Raw genomic sequence first — 18001 nt, 5'->3', positions numbered from 1 at the left:
CCCCCCTAGGCACGCCCCTGAATATACAGGTATCATAAATTATATTTTCAGGGCAATTCAAACCAGTTTCTAACATATAGACCAACCATACCTCCTATTAATAATCAAAATCCAATTGATCAGAGTTGTAGAAACATTCAAAAAAATCTTCAAATAGAATCTAAACCTCAATATCCAACTAGACACGAAACAAGAGAAGAATTTTTGTAAGTTTATTTTTTTATGTATTAATATTTAATCCAAAGCAATTTATTGGTGGGTTAATACTTAATACTACCTGAAAGTGTTAACGTGAAACTTTAAATCTACGGCCAGACCGTGAGACATATATTTTCCAGTATTCACTCCAGTAGTCCAGTATCTATATTTTTAATACTGAATAAAAAATTGTATTTTAGACAAGAAATACGAAAAGCTCGTAAAAATGAAAATTATATGACCGTTCAGCGTTTTTATATGAGGTTGTTCAATTCATTTAGCGAGATTTGTGCACTTTTTAAGGTATTTTTATTTATATTATAAGGTTTGGTGTAATATTTTCTTTTTTACTGTACCTATGTCTAATTTTCAGGTTAATCCAAATCAATCTGGAGCTAAACTAGATGACCCTGATCTTCATTTAGAATTTGTCTACGCTATAAATGATGCACTCAAGGACTTGGTATTATATCTAATTAAAACCTTTAATTATACATATTTACCTATCTACAAATTGTAAATTATTTAACTATTACAGTCTAGTGGAATTCATAAAACAGTTTTAAAGTCAATAATCAATGCATTGCTAGAAAATAATAAAAAGTGAGAATTTTCATACCTACTGTTATTATAAATAAAATATATAGTATCATATAGATACCTATACTCCGGCCCACGAGAGTCCATATGTCAGAACGCGTCCGTCACTGCGCATCGGCACGTTGCCGAATAGTGGGAATGGCATCATGGTGGGAGAAAACAGACGTCACGTATTACTATATGAATGCGCAGGTTTACGTATGGACTCTCGTGGGCCGGAGTATACATAGTTATTAATTATTATTTATTAAGATATATTATAGATTATTTAGATATTAGATTATATTATTATAAAAGCGCTTTTTTATTAATTGTATGTCCAAAGTTCTTGTTAAAACTTAAAATGGTTCATATTTTAGTAAAATAGTTTAGATTATTTTATGAAATAAAAAAGAATAATTCTTAGAGTTAAAACAATAAACAAGCATGCCTATCATAAACGGAGCTTGATAATCTTATTTTGAAGGGCTGAAGCACTTCATTTTCCTAATAAGCTATTTATTATTTACTTGAATAAAATATAACTTATATTTAAAATACTAAAATTAACCGGGGTGTACCAATTTTATATTTGGGGTGGCTTAACCCTCCCGTGCCTCCCTAGCTCCACCAACAATGCTTATCTATTGTATAATACATTTATTAATTTATGATAACATAACATTTTTTTCAAATTTTTTAAATTTTTAATATTAAATTAAAAATGTACCTATTTTTGTTTAGTCTTTACGAGAAAGATGAAGTCAGAGCTTTATTTGTATTACTACAATGTCCAGTTTTTGGAACTCAATCAAGTGCACCAATATTTGCACATTTATTAAACTATATTGCTCAATTAAGCAAAGATGATCACCAACTATTGGTTCATTGGTTCAGAATGTAAGTACCTGATTCTCAATCTATACCTACTTAACATTTTAATTAAATCTTAATATTAATATTTAAAAAAATGTTTAAAACATATTTCAAAATTTGGTTAATTTATTATTTTTTTTATAAATAACCAAAATAATCGTTTTTTTTAAATTATAAACATCAGTTGTATCATATTATATTAGTGGCAATGATTGTATTTTTGTATCTTGTTGATTCTTATTGGATTGTGTCATTTGGTCACCAACGTAAATACTCTCTGTTATTATTTTTATCAATTGTTTCCTCATTTCAGGGTTCTTCTCAATTTGCTTAGCGATAGCGTCCACATCCATTTTAATTTGTTTTGGATCTTCGTTGCTCCTTCCCTTTTGTTGTTGGAATCCTGAGAATTGTTGTTGAAACTGTGGGTTATCATAATATTGTTGATTGTCATTTAATTGTTGTGTATATGGCACGAACTTGTCGTACATAATCTGTTCTGCAGCTTTAGGTTGTGAACTTTCTTTAACACTTCTGTAAGGTCCATTATTACCAGTATTGAAAGTGGCAATCTGTTGTCCGTATGGTGTTCCACGACTTATTGATCCTAATCCATTATATGACGGCAATGCAGAATAGCTAAATGAAGAAGTTGGAGTAGAGTAGTCAATTGAACCGGGAGCGGCGTTTTTGTAAAAACCTGGAGCGGAAGACATTGAAGGGTAACCGTATGGAGTTGAAGCACGTAATGAAGAGTAACTCGGTGAATCTGGTATAGATATGCTTGATGAATATACCGGTTCGTAAGGCGCATCACTAAGGCCTACTGATTTGTACTGCCCACTTAGTTGTGCAACGTTGATTCCTGGCCCATATGGAATAGGAAACGATGATCCCGTAAAACCGTATGAAGAGCCTGTCTCTGGTTCACAAATGCTGTGACCATTACTAACATGCTGTTCATATTCATCAGCTAAGTGAATGGTTGCTGCGTGAGACATTGGTTGACGAACAAAATGTTTAGTGGGCGTATGATAGATAGGTTTGTTAACAATGTGTTTTTGATATCCGTGGTAAGATGGACCGAGACCAATATGTTCAGTGAAAAGTGGTTTATGAATGACTTGTTGGACTTCCGAGAAAACGGGTTTGTTCACAATTTCTTGTACTTCTGTAATGATTGGTTTGTGAATAACTTCTTGTAATTCTGTAACAACAGGCTTATGAATTATTTGTTGGGCAATGCCACCTTGACAAGGGATAGAACTGGAATAAGATGTTGGAATAACTGAGTTTGAACCACATGGTTCTGATGACCCATATGATCCAGACAATCCATAATATGATCCCGATAATCCATTTGACCCTGAATATCCATATGGATATGATCCAGGTCTTAACCCGTATGACATTAATGGATATGAAGAAGATACGAATCCCGGGGATTCTAATGGGCCGAATGATCTTTCTGAAGGATACGCAGAACCAGCTGATCTGTACTGCTCATTATCCAAGCTTTCTGGATAACTCGAGTCGGTGTTATGGATGCTAGTTAATTGAGACGAGTAAGCAGATGGATTAGCCTGGTTGATAGTAGAATCATATGAAAGTCTGAAAATATTTAAAGATATAATAAATAATGAATTCAATTAAAAACAAGTAGTAATTCTATACGCATAAAAAGTTTATATTACATATATACTACTTAAGTGGTGTATATAGATAGTTACTATAGGCAGGGATAAGCAATTAAGATAGGTAGGAAGCATAGGCGTGCGCACGGGGTGTGCCAGGTGGGCCGTGGACCACCCTGCGAGTTGTGCCATACCTATTGTAGATGGCAACTTAGATCATATAAATTGTTGTATTGTATTATTCAGTGGTATAAGCATTCTGATTTTTGATTTTCTTATATCAACAAAATTAACAAGATTCTCTTAAATCTATAAAATATGCAAACAAAAGATGGTTCTATTTATTCGAGGATAAGGTAAATAGTGGACATATATCACAACCAATCAATTTGGACTTGAGAAAAATAATATGCAAATGCATATAAATCCTAGCCCTACTCATGAATAAAAATATATAATATATTATATTATACCTTAAAATTTAAACAGTGGGTGATGACCGATGAGTAAATGAATGTAATTTTATAGATAACAGTGTAACCAGTGTTCGGACTTATCTAGATAAATTTATTGAGATGAATATCTTGATAATTATTTGTTCATCAGTCATATTTTATCTTATCCAGATAAATAGTTACAAGGTATCTTAACGTTCATCTTAGATAATTTTTTTACTAATCTAAATAAATTCATCTAGATACATTTATTTATATCATTATTATTATTATGTTCCTAGTGCCCAACTAAAATATCCCAACATTTATAACCATTTAAAAAATAATTGTATCTTTTTTTTATCTAGATAAAAAAGTATTTATCTTTATCTTTATCTAGATAAATATGAGTTAAGTTATCTTTTATCTCTATCTAGATACATTTGAGTTGCATTATCTTTATCTTTATCTAGATAAAAAAAATACTTATCTAATCTGAACACTGAGTGTAACACCTAAAATAATTTGTTTCAAGTATCATTGGCCCACTGTACCACAACGGGCTACGCACGCCTATGGTAGGAAGGTACTTAAAAAGGAAAGTATCGCGATGGTAGATTCTATGTATATGTTTTGTCTGTTGAGTATTCCGATAATAGATACTCGATTTTTTTTTAAATAATACCTAATCGATACTTATTGTAACTGTATCGGGATACAAATTACAAGATACAAGATGCGTGTTTAAGATATTTGTATCGAAGACTGAATTTTATTAATCAAAACATTTTTTTTTGCAAATCTGAGTATCATTCTAGTACATTTTATAAAAATATGAATATGTAATAATTTTTTTCTTATGGCGTTTTTCTATCATTATATAAGGCATATGATTATTATAATTTTTATAGTTGTTTTAGAAAAAAATCATAATATAATGCGATTTAATAAAATTCATATTAAATGTATTTAATTTTTTATTTTCCATCAATATTATCTAATTATTTGTACCTAATAATAAATGTATTAAAAAATATTGCACACACAAAAAATAATTTGTTTGTATCCGTGGTTCAAAGTGTGTACCTTCAGGTACGTATATATACGTCATAGCCCGTAACAATGTAACGTATTTATACTAGCAGTAGCGCAACCATTGGGGGAGTCCAGACCCCACCCCCCTTGGGCCATACCTATAATACCTATAATACCTATAACGGGCTATCTAAGATAATTTAATATATACAATTTAAAATGTATGATAATTGATATTACAAATAGGTACATAATATAAAAAATGTTTCGTAAATCGTAACAGTTAAATAATTTTGAACTATTTGAACAAAAGATCCTGAAGAATACTTTAAAATAACTCTATTTATTCCTTTCTTGAATATAATATACTAGGTACCTATATGATAATATGAGCGTACATGGGCGTGATCAAGGGGGGTTGAGGGGTTCAACCCTCCCCCCTGGACACTTAACAATTATAAGATATGTTCTAACATATAAATCTAATAATTTATTGGGAACAAAATATCTATTTTAGCATCTACGGGAATTTTTCATTTTTTTTTTCGGAAACCTGTATATTACGATGAGTTAACTAGTTAAGAACGATGTAAAAAAAATTAATAGCCCAAAAAATATAATTTCCCGAAAAATGTTTGTAAGTTATAACCTTACAAAGTTTATGATTATCGGTGTTTTACGCATTCGTACAACGCAATATATTACCATATTTTTACGTTTGGAACTTTTTTGTTTTACTGAACAAACTTTTTTATCAACATTTTTTTTGTTTTGACGTATCTATGTAGTTAAGCATGATGAAAACGATGGGGAAGTCTAAATTTGGTGGTCAGACTTATTTTAAAGTTATGGCTAATTTAAATTCTTTGTATTTTCATATACATCCGGTGTGGTCACTCGCTCACAGCGTTCGCTCGAACAATTAAAACCGAAAACATCCCTCGACATTGTTATGTAAAACCACCATGGGTTGTATATGAAAAATTTCAAACCAACCCTCCCCCCCCCCCCCCCCAAAAAAAAGTGGGGAAGTTGATGTCGCTCTGCTGTACAGTAGGTTGTGGGACAGTGTATAATGGATAGTATTAAATTTGAATTCAATGATATAATATCATTGTATAAGAAAAACGATACTGAGCAAAGACGGTATGTCAGGCTAGGTATAAAACATATTATATACTTACATCTATGGTATTAAAAAAAAAAATTGACCTATAATAGGTACCTATAATAAATTCCAAATTTTACATATCACAATATCCATTAGGTACTTATAGCGCGTTATATACATCAACAACAAACCGTGGTACTATCATATAGATATATAATAGTATATTTTAGAAGTTTCAAGTATCCACGAATAATAATTATACAATCACAACAAAATAACTAGAATAGTAATTATTCTAGGTTTTTTAATATGTAATTTCGTCCAAATTTGAACTTAAAATGACTATAAAAATAAACTGTGCTAATGTATTTCTTAGAATTTTTGGTAACAGAATCAATTACTTACGTGGAATCTTGTTTTAAATGTTGAATCCTTAGATATAAAAGTTTAACATTTTATACATTTTTAACTACAAAATAATTATTCAATTTTAAATTTGATAAATTTCGTCAAAATTCGATATTTAAATGCTTATAAAAAAAAATTGTGCCTGTGTATTTTTAATATTTTTCAACTGCTATTGTAACAATATATCAGGAGCCTTGTATACAATTTTTACACTTTTTGACCATTTTTTTTTTACAGGTAAATATTCTTATAAGCAATCCTGTATTACATTTTAAAATCTTCGATTTAAAAAGAAAAATTTTTATGAATTCTTAACTCTTATAATTTGCTAATTTTCGTGATTTTTTCATATTTTGTCAATTTTTGAACTTTAAATGCTTATAAAAAAAACTATGGCTAAGGATTTTTAATATTTTTCAAATGTTAATGTGACAATATAGTAGGAGCCTTGTATTACATTTTCAAGTATTTTTACACAACGAATAAAGTTTTATTGACATTCATAGAAAAAAAAACTAATAAAATTGGAAACTGAAAATATCCCTAAACAGTTCAAAACAAATCAAAATATTTTGAAAATTTTATCGTGCACGAATACATGTATAGAAAATTAAAATATAAACAACCAGTGAAAATGTCATGTATCTAAAGTCGATTTTTTGTAAAAATTCCCGTTTTTCCTTAATTTTTCTTTTGTTTTTCATGATGCATTTGAAAATTTTTGGGACCTTTAAATTTTAAAATCCCCAATGCACCAACAATATTCACTTTCCCATCGAACAAGATACTGAAGTTGAAAATTGAAGCATTATTTCGACTACTTATCGTGTACACAAACACAAAAAAGATAAAAAAAAAAAAAACACACACATCATTGTAAGATCAATACATTCATTGCTCCACTCAGAGTCTAAAATTCTTGAGCACGCCTCTGTGAGCGTGTATGTATTAACACATAAATTATATATAGGTACATTGATAATCATAGGCACAAATAGATGGAGGCTGCGGGTATAAGCCCCTTCCTAACAGTTATAACCCCATCAAAAAAAAAACCTGTAGATTTTCACCACAGGAATATATAAAAATGTTTATACAACAAAATCTTCAACCCCCAAAATCTCAAACACACTTAACGTCTATGTAAATAAATGCAAATTAAATTTATTTTGTAAAATAAACTAAAACCTTCAGGGTATTTCGAGAGCCAATAGTGCCCAAGTAGATGGAGACTATAAAATATAAATAAATAATGTCTGCGATACTAATATTATATTAATAAGTAATAATATATTATATAACTATTTTCTATATGAAGTATTTTAGTATACCTACTATAAGTACCTACAGTTATTAATAAATGTCAGCAAATGAATTTTATATTCAAATTTATGAATTTTAATAGATAGTTATAATATTCCCTATATAATATATAACATATCCCTACCAAATATAACTATAACAAATGTATTAGATTTTATGTATAGCAATAATTACCTTTGCTTATCATCTGCAGATTGTATTTCGTCAGTTTTTGATTTATTATTGTCGTTTAATTCGGAAGAAACCTGTACTATTGGAGGTATTTTATCATTACGCTCTACTCTGTGGTTCGATATTACAGTCTCATTTTTCGTGCTAAGCGACGTAGATAGTTCTCCTGATTTTTTGGCTTCATCCATTGGTTTGGCTATTGCCACGGCACAAACTAAATAAAAACACAATAAAAACTTCATGATGACACTTTCAATTAATTTACTGTCTAATTGTATGTCGAATGTCAGACTGTATCGGGAATTGAATGATAATATTAATAGTCTACGTAGGGATATAAGTAGGCATTCAGTCAAATGCGCTGTCAGCAATATTATGCAATACGGTAGTGAAGAAATTACATTGCGATATATAATATTGGTGTTTAGGTATTTAATATTATAAAATGAAAATATTATAGCGGTCATGGAAAATAATAAATATATAAATTCAATGTGTATATTAAAAATGTACGGTTTTGAATGACCTTAATAAAGTTGGTCTTTATATTAAAGTCTCTATTTATTATTTATTGACCATTATATAAGTACTATACATTGTATAGATATAATATATCATGTAAGAATATGAGTCTTATTTTTAATTTTAATTGAAGCAAGATAACTTACAACTAGAATACTTGTTAAAATTTTTCATAAATATGACACAGTGCATATTTAATTTAAAATGTTATGTATACAAATTATAAACAACAAAATAAAAAAATTGACTGTGGCTTTTTAATCGATCTCAGTTATTTACTTTTAAATCAATAAAATAATACAATATTATGTTTAAAAAAAAATACTTTAGAAATAAAAAATAAATATAATACCTAATAATTTAATACAATTTGCCAAAGTAAATCTAATTGAATTTAAGTATCTAGATAAGATAAGCGTACCTACATTTATTTTACCAAGCAATATATATATTTTGATTTAACCTAAATATGGTATTCTCTATCTTAATTTATTTTTTAATGATATATTTGTATTAAGATTGGAACTGGATAAATTAAGATCATTAATACGATATATTATGCAATTTATAACATTACGGCAATTTTCTCCAAATGACAAATCTCTACCACCTTTAGGAAAAACACTGTGGTGGATACCATCAGCAACCAAAAATTTAGCATTAATAAGTAAGTTTGTAACGTGTTTATCCTAATAGTTTTACTGATATATTAAAATATTTAATTAATAAATATTAATAATATTAAATTGATTAAAAACACAATATTTAGAGTTACTTGAAATGTTTTCCAGATGCAGCCAACAAATTAGGAACCGAACTATTACATTTTACTGAATTATATAATTCTGCTTTGGATCATATTGATCTGATGCGTGATTATTACAATTGGCAAAGTTTAGGCCCGTACGAATGTTTTTCTTACTGCCAATATCCATTCATTCTGAGCATTGTTGCAAAAAGGATCATACTCACTAAAGATTCAGAACAGCAAATGATTCTAAATGCTAGAAAATCATTGGTATCTAAGGTTGCAAGAAGGCAGACACCTAATATCGATATATTCTTTTTAAATATAAATGTCAGAAGATCACATTTGGTACAGGATTCATTAAATGAGGTAAAAAAAAATATATTTTTATATCATTAAAACATAACATTTTTTCGCATGAATCACAATAAAACATTTTCCATCTCTATTCCATTTTAAATATTTCCAGTTGTTATTCTGAGAAAACACCCGCTTGCATCATATAGCTCTATAAAACTTAATATAACTATTTAAAGGTGAATAAAATTATTCTTATACAATATAATATTATGTTATATTGTTAGGTATATATTTATTCTATATATTATAACATGATATTTTGTGTAACGTAACTATATATTCACTTTATTTATTCATTAATAAAAAAATCAAAATTATTTTGAATGTTTTAACTTTTAACTAGATATTGTTTGTTTTTCAAATGTTATTGTAAACAGTTAAAGAATGCAAATTTGTAATCACTTAAGATTTATACTCCTATAATAAGAGCTAGTTTGTTTAATTAAAAATTATAATGATGACCTATACTATACTTACCTACTTCTATTGCTGCAATTATTATTTTTTTACGTTTTTATTTTGTTTTGGTTGTTTAAATTTGTATTTCCGACGTAGGTATATCCGTATGTACATGTTGATTTATCAGAGTCCGGAAAATAACCAACGTATGTTCCTTCCTTGTTAAATAAAATTAATTCATGTTTCATACTTTCATGTTTAGTTTTGAAATTAATTGTTCGTTATAATTTTAATTTTTTTGACCATGATTTATTATAAGATAATTTTTTTTTAATATAAGGACTAAAAATTAAACACTAAATAATATACCACTTTATAAAAATCAAAAGTAGGTATAAATCGGTTAGCAACCATAAACTTTTAAATAAATACAACATAGGTACCAACCACGATTTAAGATAGTACTAGGTATCTTAAATCGCGATACCAACTCGTTTATATTAAATTATATTTCCGTGTCAAGGGAGAGGAGATTTGTGCAGTAATTTTTATTAAATGTACTGACATCTTTTTCTTATTCTGAACTGAAAAAAATCGCTTGTAGATATCTGTAAAAAATAAATTCGTTGTCGCGTATGGTCCTAAAACAGCTAGAACAACTTAATATCTTATTAAAATTTACTAACTATATATTTTTGACAGTACCTCAAAAGTTTTATGTGTAAATTTGCAAATTGTTTTAAAAATAACACAAAAACCAGTACTTTAAGCATTTTTACCTAAATATAATAAAATTAAATATTTTAATACTTCTTTGCTTGAACAGTTTAGCTTATAAATACGGCTAGGCGTCAGGCGAAAAAGTATATACTTGGACTTTTTCTCAGATTTAAAAATATTTATTAATAATTAAGGAAATTAAACAATTGGGACAGCCAACTGAAAGTTTCCTGATTACTCTAGACAATAGTATATAGGAAAGAACATACTATATAATATATAATAACTGTTAATTATTATTAAATAGGTAGGTAATAGGTGATATCGGTATACTTAAATGACGACTGTGTTGCAGATTGCTTTCAAACAGAAGGATTTAAAGAAAAAGTTAAAAGTGACATTCGCTGGAGAACCAGGACTAGACATGGGTGGTCTAACAAAGGAATGGTTTTTACTTCTAATTCGCGAAATATTTCACGCCGAATACGGAATGTTCGTGTATTACTCGCACTCGCGGTGCTACTGGTTCAGCACCGGGCAAACGGACCACACGAACCTCCGCGAATACAATCTCATTGGTGTATTGATGGGCCTGGCAGTGTATAATTCCATTATACTGGACCTGAGTTTTCCAGGAATTTGCTACAGGAAACTGTTATCGCCACCAGTCGTGCCTACTGTCAACGACGACAGAGTGGGCGTCGTCGAAAATCCCACGTTAGACGACTTGAACGAGATCATGCCAGTCAGTGTATAATATATTATATGTAACCACTATACACATTTATTACAAAATTAAATCTCATGTGAAAACTCCTAAGTTCTGAATTCTAAATTCTACGATCAATAATGACCATGGAAAGACTTATAATGGTATTAATAAATATTAAACAAATCTCAAAAATCTCAAACCAGAAATTCTTCAAGTTTTTCTCAAAAAAATCCTAGACGTCTTCAGTTATTGGGTAAAATAATCATTAAGAAATCTGAGAATTTGATCTGTTGTATAGTAGATAAATTGTACCACATCAATCATCAATAATCATTATAGCAGGTTATTATTGTAAATGTTTGTAATGAATGTCAGTCGTCAGACTGTGTTGCATTAGCTAAATAAAAAACACTTCTAACTCAATATTGATATAAGCGGTTAAGTGGTGTACCGTAAAACAGTTCATGGTATAAATAAATAGCATAAAAAAGCAAAATTTGAATTGTGCATAGGTACTGCATAGTAAATAAAAATATAAGTAATAGAAACATTTTTTTATATTTTTTGAATAACATTATTTAGGCTTATAGGTACTACATTAATTAATATATACCTATAATTTATCCTGATTGCGAAGGTTTAATTTTAGGATGTAGCCAGTGGCTTAAAACATCTACTTGAATACGAGGGAAATGTTGAAGAAGATATGGGACTTACATTTCAGGTATCTACTATCTACCTACCTATTTATAGTTATTATTTATTACCTATATTCTTTCTTAAATGTTTCATATTATATGATTTAGGTATACAATAAATAACAATATTGTAGATATTTAATTTAGATATGTAGGATTATAGAAAAAGGATAATGGAAAATTATTCTTAACTTATTATACAGTGTTTTCGTTTTTTTGTAATTACCACTATTCACTAATTTTGATTTGACATATATTACATTTGACATATTCTACATATGTAGTATATCCGTATACCAGATACCTACTATATAGTAATATAATATTGATTAGAGCCTTCCCCCCGTAAAGTCGCCACTTTTATATTATAGCCCTTACTCCTTATTAGTTAGTTATAACTATTATAACTTATACTTTATAGGGTCAATAATATAAATGTTATGTGAGCATTTGTAATTGAAGTTTAAAATGTTTACGTACACTATAGATACCTTCCTATAATCCTATATCGATATATATGATATATACTATATTACTATATTATACGTTATAATATTATATACAAACAACACACGAATACTGCACAATGCCTATTTAAGTCATATACGTTTATAAATAGGTATCATTAGAGGAACACAGAACACCCAAAACGCACAAACTAAAACCAAACGGAGAAAATATACCAGTTACGAATGAAAGTCGTGAAGAGTATATAAACTTGTACTTGAATTGGGTACTGAATTTATCCATTTACGAACAGTTCCGTGCATTTTACTTCGGATTTCACAGCGTATGCGCCTCCAACGCTTTAATTGCAAGTGCTCCAGCCAAAATATACAATATTATTATATTATATATTTTTAATTTATATTATTCGCTTCGTTTAAAATGTGTTATCGGCTGCCTTGAGAATGAGAAATAGTCATATTATATAATATTATTGTTGCGCAGATGCTGAGACCAGAAGAAGTCGAATTGTTGGTCTGCGGCACGGACACGTTAGATTTGCACGAACTCCGCAAAGCCACAGAATACGATGGATATCGACCGGACGACAACATTATTAGGTGAGTAACTAGGTGTACAGTTATAGCATAGATATATTAGGTATATGATCGACTTTAGTCTCTCTGAAATTAAAATTTAAAATTTATAAGCAATTATATTATATAATTTATGTTTTTATTTATTTATAGCATCTTTTGGAATGTTATCGATTCGTTATCGGACGATCAAAAGCGTAAATTCTTATTGTTTGTCACTGGAAGCGACCGCGTGCCAGTCGGTGGTATGGGTGACATGAATTTCAAAATAACTAGAGGTCCCAACAGATCTGATTACTTGCCCGAAGCGCATACATGTTTTAATCAGTTAGTGTTACCCCAATATCCAGATCACGATCAACTTAAGGAGAAACTGGTGACGGCCATACTAAACGCTGAAGGATTTGGAATGGAATAATAATGTATAGTATAGGTACTATTACTTACTGTCAATTAGTAAAGTTATTACATATTAGTAGGCACCTACTACATATATATAATAAAATAGGTAGGTATGTAGGTACATAAATACCTAATACCTAATTAAAATTAAGTTTCAACCGATTGTTTTAGTCAGTTTTAGACTAAATAAATAGTAGCTAGGTATTAATAGGTGCTATATTTATGCAGGCGCGGATCCAGAAGATTTTAACAGGGGGTGCTCAAAAAAAAGGAAGGCAAGTGGGTGTCGCTTTGCTTTACAGTAGGTTACAATTGGATCACTGTATAGTCTGTAATGGATGATGTTAAATTTGAATTTGATGATAGAATATCATTGTATAAGAAAAACGGTTCTGAGCGTTTAAAATTTAAAATGTCCGTAAACCGCTCAAAACGACTCAAAATATTTTGTACATTTTATCAAGTATGGGAATTGATAAGATGTTATAATATATGATGTAAATTTTAGGTATATCTATAAGTATTCGTGTTTGAATTACAAAAAAATAAGAAAATCGCTACATGCCTACTCATGCCTACATGAGAAATCGAGAGAATATACAACGATATAAAAATGTAATTTAACTTTCCGGTAGATATTTTTTTTTGATAAAGGTAGACATACGTACTTATGAGGAATCTTGTATTAATTTTTCTAATTTTAGATTCAAAAATAAAAAATTTTATGAATTTCTAACTCAAAATAATTTGCACATTTTCGTGATTTTTATGTATTTTGTCAACATATGAACTTTAAATACTTAAAAGAAAAAATTGTGACTGCATTTTTAATATTTTTCAACTGTAACAATATATAATACATTTTCAAACTTTAAAATGTTATTGACATTCATAGAAAAAAATACTTATAAAATTGGAAACTATAAATGTTCAAAACAATAATATAATTTTAAATTTTAACCTTCTGAATGAACCAACTAGATTCACTTTCCCATCGATCGAGATACTGTTGAAGAAAATCGAAGCTTCCCCAAATACGGCGATGACAGAAACAAAGAAAAAAATTAAAAAAATTAAAAAAAACACATCATCCACACATCGCTCCGATCAGAATTTAAAAAAAAAAATGGTTACACCTTTATATTTTAGATTATTATACAAATTTATTTTATTAGTGGCTTAGACGACAGGGGATGCCCAAGCATCCATAGCCCCCCCCCCCCCTGAATCCGCGCCTGTATTTATGTTTTATATTTCCACTGAGCCCTCATTCACTATAACAAACAGTATCGGATCTACAAATTATGTAGCCCGGGGTACAACATAATATTAGCGCCCCTATGCTACATGATTTATGAGTTTAAAATTTGAAATTTGCGCCCCTCTATGATTAGCCGCTCTCGGGGCATGGTGCATGGGCCCTAGATCGCCCCCCCCCCCTAGATCCAGTACTGATAACAAAGTATTATTTACATATAGGCTATAGTCCATACGCCAGCTATTAAATATAGGTTCCTCTATATTGCTATATAGTATAATTGTCTATTAAAAATTTATGCAAATACATTTATATGCTTGTTAATTATTTAATTAGTTCAATCAACAAATATCGTACATCTGAGAAATCTCTAGGTTATACTTTACATCAGCTAGTCTTGAAATAAAACATATACGAATATTATTCTTTGAATTGTAAACAACGCACGTTTGTATTTATGTGTTTTATTTATTAAACATTCAACTGTTTATAAATACATACTGCTGTTGCCATTTATCCAACTGACAAGTTAAATATGTAGTAAATTATGTGCGATCATAAAGTGCTAATAATATATTGCCTAAGAAAAATTAAGATACTTAACTATTTTTTTTTTTTAATGAATAAATTGTAATAATTAAGTACTTACATAATAAACTAGTAGTTATAGTACCATAGAATATTACAACTACCAACCTACTTAACTGTTCAGCGGCGTCATTTGGGTGAGGCGAAGTGGACAATTTGTCAAAAGTGAAAAAATCCAGGAAAAACAAAATAAAATTAAGGAAAAATGGGAATGTTTACGCGAAATCGGTTTTTAGCAAAATCGATCTTGGTTTTTAGTGTAACTCTAAAAAAAATGAACGTAGATACATGTAATTTTTACTGAATGTTTATATTAGCATTTTCTTTACACCATAACATTTTCAAAATATTTTGACTTGTTTTGTGTTGTTTACGAACATTTTCATTTTCCAAATATTTTGGCTTTTTAGTTTTTTTTATTCTATTAATGTTAATTAAATTGTATATGTTGCCACGTTGGGTAAAAAAGCGTGAAAATACTGAAAATGTAATACAATGCTCTTGATATATTATTACAACAGCTGCAGTTGAAAAATATTAAAAACACATAGGCACAATTTTTTACCACCATTTGAAGTTTGACAAGATGTACTGAAAATATCCTTAAACAGTTAAAAACCAATCAAAATGGGTATTTTGAAAATTTTAACATGTATAAAAAATGCGATAATTTGCACTGAACTAAATAGTTCCTAACCTAACCTAACTAAATAGTTCAGTGATCATTTGGTTTAGAGTTGCACCAAAAACCAAAATCGATTTGGTCAAAAACCGATTTTGCGTAAAAATTCCCGTTTTTCCTTAATTTTTTTATCCTTATTCCCGACGCTCCGCTCAGAATCTAAAAAAACACATATAATAATATTTAAATTATAGAAAACAGTTTATTTCTATTATAGTACCCACAGAACACGATGTTACCACTTATATCTTAGACGAATACTGAATACAGTGGCGTTATTAGGAATTAATTTGAGGGGGGGATATACGTTTTTAGCAAACATGAATGGTGACAATGGTCATTATCGATACTTTGATCAAAATGTTAGCAGTAAAAAAAAAGTTTCGGGGGGATCTATCCCCTAATTACGCCCTTGATATTGAATGTCGAATAGTCGAATTGGCGATTGAAAGCTTATCAATTATCTGGCCGGCGGGGGCTGGATCTGTAACGGGGAATACGTAAAATAACATAATATAAATGATACACAGCGTCCCCGTTACATCTTATCAATTTCAATCGCCAATAGACAACAACTACTATCGAGTATATCGACTGCAAAAATTCAAATTGTAAATATTTGATAATACCAAGAATAGGTACCTTAATAGAATTACCTATAACGGGTTACGTTGTACAGGAGCGCAATATACTGATAGTAGATAAACTCGTTTATTTTTAGAACTCGGTGAATTTGAAATGTCGTCGTCGTCGTTTTATTCAAATACCTATACATACAAATATTTTTAGAAAATAATTAAAATACTATTGAAATATTGACGATTTCGAATAGCGACTAAATATTAATAAAGATGGGCAAGTGGGTGTCGCTCTGTTATAGGTACAGTAGGTTACAAGTGGGTCACTGTAATGGATGGTGTTAAAATATTTGAATTCAATGATATATTAATATCATTGTATAAAAAAAATGATTCTCATCGAAGACGTCAGTCAGCCTATGATATAGGTATTACTAAGTACCTATATTAGATGATATTATTATTGTGGATAAAGTAATTTATATATTTATTTACTCAATTTACGTTGAACCTTGTTATACATTTTCAATCCTTAGCTATAAAAGTTGTACATTTTATACATTTTTAAATTTTAAATTTGATACATTTTGTCGAAATTTGAACTTTAAATGCTTATAAAAAAAAAATTGTGTCTATGTATTTTGAATATTTTTCAACTGCTATAGTAACAATATATATCAGGAGTCTTTTATTAAATTTTAATGCTTTTTGGCCCAACAAATAAAATTTTATCAATATTTATAGAAAAAAAACTATGAAAAATTAAAATTTGAAATTGTCCATAAACGGCTCAAAATGAGTCAAAATATTTTCAAAATTTTATGGTATATAAAAAATGAAAATATAAACATTCAGTGAAATTTTCATGTATCTACAGACTACAGTTATTCGTTTTTGAATAACAACAAAATAAGAAAATCGCTTAGTTTTTTTTTTTATAAAATTAGACAAACTTATGAGGAATCTTGTATTAAATTTTTAAATCTTAGATATAAAAAGGAAAATTTTTATCAATTTCTAACACAAATAATTTGCACATTTTCATTTATGTTAAACTTCGAACTTTAAAATATGCTTGTAAAAAAAATTTTGACTGTGTATTTTTAATATTTTTCAACTGATATTGTAACAATATATCAGTAGCCTTTTATTACATTTTCAAGCTTTTTTACCCAACAGATAAAATTGTATTGACATTCGAAGAAAAGAAACAAAAAATTGGAAACTGAAATGTTCATTAACAGTTCAAAAAACATTACAATACAGTAGAACTTCCATATAACGGTCACCGAAGGGACTATAAATAATAACCGCTATTTAGAGGTGCCCGTCCTACAGAGGCAGAATAACACTAGGATACACTCGACGGGACCAAAAAAATTGACTGCTACATAGAGGTGACCGTTAACGGAAGTTTTACTGTATTATGAAAATTTTATCGTGTATAGAAAATTCTAATATAAACAACCAGTAAAAATGTCATGTTTCTACGGTCATTTGTTTTAGCGTTACACCAAAAATC

At 29.0% G+C, this 18001-nt stretch overlaps 2 protein-coding genes across 2 annotated transcripts in view; one reads left to right on the top strand and one right to left on the bottom strand.

The window, feature by feature from the left end:
- The window catches only part of LOC100164401 (probable E3 ubiquitin-protein ligase HECTD2), a 17604-nt gene extending 3868 nt beyond the window's left edge, over positions 1-13736 (top strand). Inside the window, exons 3-14 of the mRNA XM_001945592.3 lie at positions 52-206; positions 399-501; positions 572-661; positions 737-801; positions 1522-1677; positions 8810-8958; positions 9083-9408; positions 10874-11263; positions 11880-11954; positions 12548-12742; positions 12880-12995; positions 13125-13736. Coding sequence (XP_001945627.1) covers positions 52-206; positions 399-501; positions 572-661; positions 737-801; positions 1522-1677; positions 8810-8958; positions 9083-9408; positions 10874-11263; positions 11880-11954; positions 12548-12742; positions 12880-12995; positions 13125-13389 — 2085 coding nt within the window. The 3' untranslated portion in view covers positions 13390-13736. The remainder of the gene's footprint in view (positions 1-51; positions 207-398; positions 502-571; positions 662-736; positions 802-1521; positions 1678-8809; positions 8959-9082; positions 9409-10873; positions 11264-11879; positions 11955-12547; positions 12743-12879; positions 12996-13124) is intronic.
- Positions 1762-8094, bottom strand: LOC100572289. Its single transcript, XM_016808263.2, has 2 exons — positions 7773-8094; positions 1762-3264 (listed from the first exon to the last, which is right to left on the bottom strand). Exons 1-2 carry the CDS (start codon positions 8009-8011, stop codon positions 1848-1850), a joined length of 1656 nt encoding a protein of 551 aa, XP_016663752.1. The 5' UTR covers positions 8012-8094; the 3' UTR covers positions 1762-1847.
- Positions 13737-18001: the final 4265 nt, after the last annotated feature.

The sequence above is a fragment of the Acyrthosiphon pisum genome, chromosome A1 (genome assembly GCF_005508785.2).
Source record: "Acyrthosiphon pisum isolate AL4f chromosome A1, pea_aphid_22Mar2018_4r6ur, whole genome shotgun sequence".
In the NCBI taxonomy this organism is placed as follows: domain Eukaryota; kingdom Metazoa; phylum Arthropoda; class Insecta; order Hemiptera; family Aphididae; genus Acyrthosiphon; species Acyrthosiphon pisum.
This window is presented reverse-complemented; position numbering and strand designations above follow the sequence as displayed.